This window comes from Stegastes partitus, unplaced genomic scaffold (assembly GCF_000690725.1).
Source record: "Stegastes partitus isolate 25-593 unplaced genomic scaffold, Stegastes_partitus-1.0.2 Scaffold2121, whole genome shotgun sequence".
NCBI lineage: Eukaryota > Metazoa > Chordata > Actinopteri > Pomacentridae > Stegastes > Stegastes partitus.
The window spans coordinates 754-11,426 of NW_007579852.1; the positions used below are offsets into that span (position 1 = coordinate 754).

The following is a 10,673-nucleotide window of genomic DNA, read 5'->3' on the forward strand; positions in this document are numbered from 1 at the left end:
CCATCTTTATGCTAAGCTAAGCTAACTGTCTGCTAACTCTAGCTTAATAATCAGCATTCCCTTTAAAACATGTAATATATTGCGGTTTTGTTAAAGGGTTTTTGAGGCAGTGACAAGAGCCAGAAAAAGACCAGACAGGAATCGTGATTTGATCATTTTGTCCCACACATGTAGGCGAACAGCAGTCAATGGTATTCGCCTACATGGGTGTCAAAGGAAGACACTTGGTTTACTTTAATTTTATTCTAAAGTTTCTATGGGAGACACTTGTTGAAATGCTTATGCAAAGATATGACTCATGAGTATGTGTTTCTCACTGACGGTCAGAAAAACTGTGCCATTTATATATAGATCTTCTAAAGTGCACAGATGATTACAAAATTTTAAAATGCTTTAATTAACAGAAAATAAAAGTTTACAGGGAAAGTTGCTGTTTTTTCACATAATAACAGTCGGTGAAGGTTTCCTTACCGTATTTGACCTGAGCCAAGTCCCCCACCACCATGTCAGCCACAGGAATCTGGATGACGTTTCCTTTCCGCACGACGGTGAACTTCTGTTCCTGCTCGATCCGACTCTGCAGGCCGCGGAACTGCTTCTCTTTGGACCAGTCATTAAACGCCGTCACGAGGACGACGCACACAACGGAGAGCAAGATGGCCGCACCCTCGATCCAGCCGGCGTCGGCCTCGCCTTCGTCCTCTGCGCCTGCCGACACGTTCCCGCAAGCTGGAGAAAAGGGAAGGGAGGGATGTTTAGTTAGAGACTTTATTAATCAAACCTTCACGTACCAGCTGGTTTTCTATGAGTTACTAAATGTAAGAAGGTCCCAAATGGTGAAATTACATTTTTATTGCATTTTTTTGTGATTGTCATAAACTTAGAGGTGTAAACTAAAGACCATTAAGGTGTGAGGACGTTTATTTTGCCCCCTGACATCCAGATCCTCCCATACCAGTAAGAAATGTATTGAGCTGCTACGTTCCCGCTAACGAACCAATAGTCATCCAGCTCTGGTGAGCCATACAGGATGAGCAGCTGCCTTACAGTCCATCAGGTTTATTTACTTCCTAGAGCTGCTTCTGCTAACTTTAAAATGTCTCAAGTAAAGCACACCAACTGTTCTGCTGTTGGCTGTAAGAGTGAACCCAACAGTCTTGATGCACTCCTAGCATCTGAGGAACTGAACACCCTGTGGATACTTTTATGTTAATTGCAATGTCACCACAACAATAGAAAAATCCTGGGCTGCCACCATAGCTCAACTGGTTGAGCTGGTGACCCATGTACAGGGGCTATAGTCCCCAACGCAGCAGCCATGGGTTTGAATGCCGCTCATTGCCCTTTGCTGCAATTCCTTTCCTAATTATTCTCCCCCATTTTTCTGTTTCTCTCTTGACTGTCCTATATAATAAAGGCAAAAAGGCCAAAAAATAACTTTAAAAAAACAAAACAAAACAATAGAAGTGTGTTAGTGTTAGCATGTTGTGCAGCTAATGTGGCTAACTTTGCCATTAGCTTTGATGGTATAGGCACAGGTCAGAGCTCTATGGAAACTATAAAGCTGAGGGACGTTCAGAGATGATGAGAACTTTAATTTGAAACCAATGAATAAGGACTGGGTGGGATACTGTGTTTGCATGTTGTATAACCTAAACTCAGTCACCGTACATTTGTTATCTCTTCTTCTGCTCTCTGTGCTTACAAAAACTACATTTTAATGCAGCCCACTTCCCAATAAAGATGTTCTCATTTACATATTTTTCTGTTTCTGCTGTCAGACAATAGAAAAAATATGAAGAAGTGAATGAAATGCGGCCCATTTAGACACCATGTGAACCAGCAGTTACTGCAGAGCCATTTCCAAGCTGCTGCTCTGCACCACTGATTTTATAACCGTATCGTCTGACAACTTTGCTGTGCTGTGAAATCTGCGATACTTCCATGTAATATGATTGCTTGGACAGACAGTTAGAAGTGACAAAAAGTCCTGAAGAGGGTGGGGACGGCAGACGCTTGACATTTAAAGCTACAGACACTGAGACAACCTGTTCAGAACAGGACTAAAACCAGGATTATACAGTCATGGTGAAGTGAACCATCTTTGCTGTATTGTGAGCTGAAAAGTCAAAGACACTTTCTGGTCACATATAAAACTTTCATTAATTTACTGAAAAGTGGATCAATATGGGACCTTTATAGGGACAAATGTAAGTAAAAGGTTCATTTTCCACCAATAAGATGATGGATATCAAAACTTTCTGATTCCATCTGGTGTGTTACAGTAAGACATTTAGTTTTAAAAAACAAAGAAACAACATGGTTTAGGTTTAAAACAGTAGAGCCTGCCTTTGACAAGAGTTTATCGTCATATAATTGTCATCTTCCTCCCTATCACGGCTGCTTATTGTGATAAACAGGCCCAGAAAGCTAATGGTAACAGAGGAGGAACCCTTTCTCTTTCTTTCACTTCAGCTACTGTCTGTTGTATTTGTGTGCTTACATTTTTCCTACTTTACCCACGAAACCAAGAAAGCTGATTAGATAATTATATGGAAGTTATTTCTAATTTGTGCAAACAACAAGAAAGTAAACAGTATGGTATGTGGCCTAATTAACGCCGTCAACAATAAACTCTGCGTTCTAAGATAAAACTCTCACATGAGGATTTTCTGATGTCAGTACAGACTTTATCTGAATCAGAGTTCAATGTGAATTCAGCATCAGAATAACAATGTCAGGCCATCTTCAGCATCAGTAAAACTTCTCTTTCTGGGCTCTCTGCATTGTGGTTTGATTTATTTATTTTTTTAAATGCTTCAAAGCACAGTAACTACAACCTCGGCCTTCTTTTCGCTGCACTTTCTACACTTGACTTACCAAAGAAAACATATTTGAAGTGAGGCTGTATAGCTTTAAAAAAGAAGCCATGACATATTCCTAATTAATAAGAAATAAAACTTTTTGTTTTGTTCAATACAGGCTGTGATTTTGCTGCTATTTTTTATTATCAAACTTTAAATAGATGTAACTGACATTATTGAATCAGGTTGCTGAGGATATTGTCTTTTTAAATCACTTTGTTAATTTTAGCTTTTCTTTACTTACTGTTATGCTACGTATTAGCATTTTTACATGACCTCAGTATGTGCAAATGGAGCTACAGTTAACTAGCAGCAAACCAACATTTGATTTTCGCTGCTTCAGGCTTAATGCTTGTGATTCGTTACATATAATAAACTAATTCAAAACTACTGCAGTTAATGAGATTGTTCCTGTTGGACTCCAGAAGATAAAAATCCAATGCCCACGCTACCATATCTTGCAGAAAAAGTTTTAGTATGTCCCAATACATGGCACCACGATGTCTTGCTAAATCTCATTTTGCAGTAAGCAACCCGGCCTGTTTTCCCGCCGTTTTAACTCACAATCCGCTGCACGGCGGGAAATACGTCACTGCGTCTCACAAGCTCGAGCCGCTGAGAGCGTGGAGCCAGATGATGGCTCATTTGACACTGCAGACAGCGAGAGATATACGAGCCAGACAGTCAAAGCTTAAGGTGCAACAGTACTTTGTGAGGGCGGCTGCAGTGTGTGGTGAAAGTAAAAAGGTTAAGTGATTTGCAAAGATGATGGTGGAATCTAAGCGCACAATATGGCCGATCAGATGCTGTGTCCTGTTCTACATGTATGGTAGGTGGCAGTATGAATCTTAAAACCGGTCATTGTTGCAAGCAGTGCTGGAAGTGCTGGAAGTGCTGCAAGTGCTGGAAGTGCTGGAAGTGCTGGTGCTACATTTCTCCATCTTGATCTGCTTTTTGCAAAAAGTGCCCTTTTATGATGCCTTGAACAGTTTTGGAGAGACTTATTTGTCTTTGTGCAGTTGGAACATGACTATTGTGGATAATGTTAGCTAACATTAGCAAACTTCACATACTGTGTGTAGCAGATTGTTGACTTTAAAAGCCTTTTTTACTCATGTTACAATGTGCTGTAGCGTTTACCATTAACCCAACTTTGCCAAATGTAGTTCCAATTTAGTAGCAGTAAAACCCCCTTGTTAACTAAATACACTAGGTTTTTGCTAATAAATTTAATTTGCCATCATGGTGTCATTTATCACAGCGAGAAACTTTTAAAATACAAGAAACTGTCAGATTTTTAACCTTCCAGCGGTCCTTGAACTGCTCATCTGTGAGGCGTATATTCATCTGAAAACGTAACCAGATCTATGCCTAAATATCAAAATCACTGTATTCTAAGTGTCTCATTTACAAATTCTTTCAAAAACAAACCATTTGCTGATCCTGTATATTTTTTTTAAAGCATCTAATTCTGCAGTTCTCTAGTTTGACCAAATTATCTTGACTTAAGGTCCCCTTACTGGCTTTTTTTAATGGCATCTTATGGTGTCTTTTGTTTGATTACCCTGCTGGGAAATCAAACAAGCAGCTCAGGCCACAATGCTGAGCACAATGTAGGTTTGTTTCCTCTTTTACTTAGACCTACATTTCTTCATTTTATCTCTTCCTATAACCCTAGCTTCCTCTCTATCTCATTCGTGCTGTCTTACTTAACCAGGACAGGATGATAATGCATGCTGATGATGATTAATCTTCTTCACTTCTCATTTTCTGTTTTTCCACATCCAGTTTTGCTCCTACAACATCTGATCCTGCTTCCTGACTTCTCACACCCCTCCCAAACCTTCGAGCCCCGCCACCCTCTGCCCACGTCCTCACATTCAGTTTCCTTTCCAGGAGGCTGGTAGAAAGAGAGGCCGAGAGAGATGATGGCGGCGGCCTCCAAGATGATGAGCGTGACGTCCTGCAAGGCCTCCCACACGAGCTCCAGGAAAGTCTTGGGCTTCTTCGGGGGGATGAAGTTTTGACCGAACGCTTGGCCTCGATGCTCCAGGTCCGTCGGGTCGCCACTGAGGCCTGGGAGATGGAGAGAAAGACGGTAGGGAAGAAAGGTTGGAATATTAGCACATGTGTTGCTGTAAAATGCATTCATAGAGAAATAACAGAAAATAAAATTCACATGGCATGAGCGAAACAAAACACATCTGTGCACTCGGTGACACATTCACAGCGTGAGTCATTTCGGTGCTGTTTTTAATAACCGTCTGTAGGTTTACTTAATTTCTGGGAGATTTCTGTGAATCAGTCATCATTTAAAGACCTCCAGGTACACTTCAAGGCATCAGGAGGCAGATAAAACTCAGTGCAGCTCCTAACAGCAGACACTCACTGCAACACAAACACAACACCAATCACCCACCAGAAAAAGCAAACACTTCCTCAGTCCAGTAGACCCTCTGAATCCCAAATATCTTTTTGCTTTCTTTAAGAAATTCCCAAAATCACTAAAAGAAATGAACAATCCTTGAACTACTGACACGTGACCTGCCATTCAGTTGTAAAACGTAACCAAAATCTAAGCTTTAAACTGTGATATTTCACCAAAAGGATTTTATTCCACGTCTCATTTTAAAAAAATAAAACATTTTCTCTAAGTAGATTCAGTAAAGAAGTGAAAATTCAGTGTTTCTCAGTGATACAGAAAAGCCATTTGTGACTCAACAATAGTCGTGAGACGCAAATTCAGGAACTTTTCTGCTGAACTGCAGGCCGTGTAAGTATGGAAACACGTGTTTTTAAAAAATGTAATTAAGTTTAAAAATAAAATCATCATATTTCATCAAAATTACTATGTATATATATATATTTTTTTAAGTTATTTTTCTGGCCTTTTTGTCTTTATTTGATAGAACAGTGAAGAGAGAGACAGGAAAGTGGGGGAAGGACTTGCAGCAAAGGGTCATGAGAGGGACTCGAACTCACAACCGCTGCGTCGGGGACTTCAGCCCCTGTACATGGGACGCCAGCTCAACCAGGTGAGCTATCGCAGCACCCTAAAATTACTATATTTTACATGTGTAATTTAAAGATTTGCCAAAAATTAATTGTTTTTACTGATAAATCAAAGAAATTCAACTTTGTTTTTTCTTTCTTCTTGTATTATAACTGTCTTACTGCACAGAACATATATTTGACTCCTCTCTCCTTCATGGTTGTGCTGTTTCTCTACATGTCCAGGACTTTAGACTGCAGCAAAATGAAGGGAAAGCATGACAGGAGCAAAACCTAAAACTCCAGCCAACTCCAGATTTCCCTCCAAACTCTTCCTTCTCTTCCTCTCCATCCTCAGTGCAATATGTCCATCCTCACCCTCCTTTCCCCTTCAACCTCACCCCTAAGTGATTCAGTTTCCATGGAGACCAGGATATCAGGTCCAGAGCTTCCTGTCTCTAACAGGTTTCTGCCCAGCAACAGGTGATGTCACTCCTCCAGCGTGGTAGGCTTGGAGCAGATTTTTTATTTAATTTTTGATTTTTCGATTGGCTGCTCGGGGGAAGGGGAACGGCAATTTGTATGCCGTGGTTGGCCGAGATCGGTGATTCTCTTCTTCGCGTCCCTTCGCCTGCATGTTTGGAGACGTCCTGGTCCAATGTGCTCGCTGCAGGGACTCGCATGTAGTAGCAATACAGCAGGGTTCAGGCCAAGGCGAGGCACAGGGAAAACAGGTGACCTTATGCTGAGTAATCGTAGCGAGCTGTATCCTCTTTTTATTAGTCCCTCCCTCCCTCTCTCTTCCATCCTTCCTTCCTCTTCATCCTCTTCCACAGCCTCTCTCATCCTCCTCCTCCTCCTCTTTTTCTCTCTCAATCTCCCCTTGATGTGTCCTTGACAATGCGGCAAGCTGTTCTAGCTTTCCTGCCTCACCCCTCATCCACCCACCCCCCACACTTTCCTCTCACTCCCTCTTTCTCCTTCTTCTCCTCCTCCTCCTCCTCCTCCTCTTTTCTGTCTCCTCGGTGTGGATATAATGGTCTCATACTGCAGTGAATGCAGGGTATCCATATCTGTTTGTGTGTGATTGGTTTAACCCCCCCACCCTGCTCTGTGGATCACATTACTGAAGATGTGCAGCATCATAATGTATACACGGTGTGTTTACCTCGGTGCAGCACTGTACATGCCCATATTCTCCTCCGTCTGATCTGACAATTCGCACTTCAGCTCTTTTTTTTCTCTTTTTTTTTATTGTAATCACACAAAGCAGAGGCAGCAGCTTTTGTCGTCGTGTCAAACGACTCAGAATCCGGAGCACAGAATATATCTCGAGCAGACAGCTTTTTTTTTTTTTGAGTGATTTGGATTTTTTTTTCTAAGAAGGTGGGGCAACTTTCTTTATCCGTGTTTGCACTTTGGCTGGTTTTGTCACGTCGCTTGACACCATATGTGATGTGTGAAAGTCAGCACAGTGCAAAAAAGAAAAGGCGGTCCAAGAAGTGCGTAGAGAGCAGCTTTACTGTGTGTGTGTGTGTGTGTGTTTGTGTGCGTTGTGTTTACCAACTGCTCTTTGTAGGGACATCTGCAGATACATGATTCTGTGTGTGTGTGTGTGTGTTTGTGTGCGTTGTGTTTACCAACTGCTCTTTGTAGGGACATCTGCAGATACATGATTCTGTGTGTGTGTGTGTGTGTTTGTGTGTTTGTGTGTTGTTGGGACCTGCTGCACTGATTCCTGACCAGCTCATAGTATCAAATTAGCAACACTCAACACAGACTTACTGTAACTCAACACCCACCAGCCCTCTCACTTTTTCACCGTCACACACACACACACACACACACACACACACACACACCTCATAGTCTTTGCTTACACTCGAACACACACACTCGTCTTCCTCTCGCCATCTCCATCTCCATCTCACAGTTCTCAGTCATCTTTCTCCCTCTTGCTGACTTTCCAGGCCAACTTCTCTCTGCTGTTGTGTTGCTAGGTTACAAACTAGTTGAAGGAGTGGGCGTAGTGTGGTACCACACCCCTGTTGGAACACACAAGTGTGCACATGGACACACTGAAGACACGGCGACCAAAATCCGACCCCGAATAGTCGCTATCAGTCTTTGATTGGTATAATTATATCCACCCTCTGAACCCCATAACTTGTCGGCATGTTTCTTTTTTTTATTAAACACCTAGATTAAACTATTTACAAGAGCAAGTAACTGAAAAAAGAATAGTCAGATTTTCAACTTTTAGACGATCTTTGAATTAATCACGTACGACTTCTGGTTCTATCTGGAAAAATAACCAAATCTAAGCTAACACATTAGACTTGTCTCCTTTAAAATTTCACCAAAAATGTACCTCGCATACTAAACAGATTCTGTAAAAAGTAAAAATAAAATTTAAAAAATTGCACTTCTTAGCACAACCAATAAGCCATTAGTAAGTCAGCTGATACCGACAGTCACACGACCAATAATCACCGACTTATCAGCTGAACTGCAGGCTGTGTTTACACAGAACAGACGTGTATGGAAAAAAATAATAATTTAAGAAGTTAAATATCTGTCTTGTGTAGAATCAGCATTTTTGCCAGTATTAGTAACACCTGTAAAAACAGCAACATGTTTATATCAACTTTTTTCAATTTTTGAAATAAACAAACTTAATTTTTTTTTTATTTTTTCATGATTTATGCCATTTTACATTTGTAAATCTGCAAATTAGGCATTTCTGAGTTCTCTCTCCTTCTTCATGGTTGTTGTGTTTCCATAGAAGTGAAAAAAAAAAGAGCCCACAGTGAGCAAAAATGTGACCAGAGGGAAAAAAAAATGGCCAGAAACTGCTTGGAGTTCAGAGGGTCACCTTGGTCTTTGGCAGACGGAGACTATCTTCAAGTAAAAGGTACCGGCAAAGTTTACAGCATTGCTACAGACATAACTAGCCGAATAACCAATTACTCAAATGACAATAACAGTTAAAATCATTTTTTAAGGTAAAATGCCAAATATTTCAGTATTAATTTTAAGACCTATGTTGGATTGGGTCAGAAATCACTGATAATAACTTGTTTGTTTTAATAGTTGAGACCTGAAAGAAATTCCCTTTACAGTGAAACAAATAAATAAATAAGCACTTGACCTATTAAATTGGCAAATATTCAAATAACTGATAATCATTGAAGTAATTTTTTAAGGTTTCTGGATCTCAAAAGTGAAAATTTGTGGCTTTTATATGTGCATGTACAAAGCCTAATCTAAGAGTCCTGCAGTAAACTCTATGTAATGTCAGGTTTTTGTTGAAATCTTAATATAGAATTATACAGAGAAGCCTCCAAAGTGAGCGCACAAAACTGTACGTGAAGGAGGGGATTTATTGCAGGACTGCTGACGTATTCGACTGCACTTGAGTGTATGTAGCTTAAATATTGGTCAGATTAATAGACAAGCGTTCTGCCTGTTTTTGACTGTTGACAGTTGAGAGAGACATAATGGACTTTGGGGGTCATTCAGAATGCGGCAAAAGCGGCAGACCGCTGAACAGCCCTGCAGGTGTGCTGTCAGAGATTCTAGTTAATCCTCCCACAATTTTACTCCATTCATCCATTTATTGATTTACTCTATCAGCTTTCCATCCATTCATCCCCTATAATCCCGTCATCTATTCATCAATCAGTCCATCCACCCATTTTCTCTCTGCACATCCAGCTCAACCAAAAAAAAAAAAAACTGCCTTCCACAGCCAGGATTACGCTCCCCGAGTTTTTACCATTTAATGGAAGTGCTCTCATTTCATTCTGCATTCATCTGTCTGAGATTTTGCACTGCGGTGAAGGTAAACTCGCTGTTTTAATAATGCATGCACGAAATAAAATGGTCAGTTTCAGTGTGTGTTTTCAGTTCGTTGTGGAATAATTGGTGACCACATGTAATCTGTTTCGTTTGTTTCGAGCCAAATGATGATGACACAGAAATCCGAGGGATGATTTGGACACAGTTTGCACCACTCATGCGGAGGTATTTATGTGCGACTCCGGCCAAGAGTACAATCTCATCCATCCTTCTGCGGCTTCATTCAGCTAATCTCGGCGTACCGATTCATCTCCCCGCAACCCATCTCCATTCTCCCACTCCACAAATCCATCCATCCATCCAGCAGGCGAGCAATCTATTCACCCATTCATGTATCTAATCATCCACCCAACCGTTCCTCCATCAGTCTATTCATACATCTGCTCTCTCACCCATTCGTTCATCAAGCCACCTACATTATTCATCCATCCATCCCTCCATTTTTTTTTTACCCATTCAAACATTTCTGCTCACCGTCAGTGACGCTGGACTGTAGTCTCTGGCAGAGGCCGTCTGTGCCTCCATAGCTGTCCTGGACCTTCTGTATGGCGTCAGCTCCTCGGAGCTCCATCAGCTCCCTGAGCTCCATAACCGTGACCCCAAAGTCTCCCCCTGCATGGCTGCCATCTGCCCTTCCTCCTCCACCCCCGCCTCGAGTCCCTTTAGGATAAAACTCCACAGCGCTATTTGCCATTTCACCCATCGTGGCTGTTGTTGACATATCAGTAAATGTTTTCCTCTGTTGTGGTCCTCCTCTTCCTCCGTAGTCTGCTCAAGTCCCTTTTCGTTTGCTTGGTGGAGGGTTGTTCATGTGCTCCACAGTCTCGTTTTTCTGTCTAAATTTTTTAGTTAAAAAAATGTAACCGATACGCCCAAACCCCCTCTTTAATTTAATATAGGGGCAATGAGAGGGCGTTGGTTGTGTATTGTTTTTCTCCTACCTATCTCGGCCTTTTC

General features: G+C 41.3%; 1 protein-coding gene across 1 annotated transcript; it reads right to left on the reverse strand.

Moving 5' to 3' along the window:
- Nucleotides 1–471: 471 nt before the first annotated feature.
- LOC103374021 (plasma membrane calcium-transporting ATPase 3-like) lies at nucleotides 472–10,461 on the reverse strand (the record flags this gene model as incomplete). Its single annotated transcript, XM_008304037.1, has 3 exons — nucleotides 10,191–10,461; nucleotides 4,743–4,940; nucleotides 472–729 (listed from the first exon to the last, which is right to left on the reverse strand). Coding segments are annotated over exons 1-3 (703 nt in total), but the record flags the coding sequence as incomplete, so codon positions are not given.
- Between the last annotated feature and the right edge of the window lie 212 nt (nucleotides 10,462–10,673).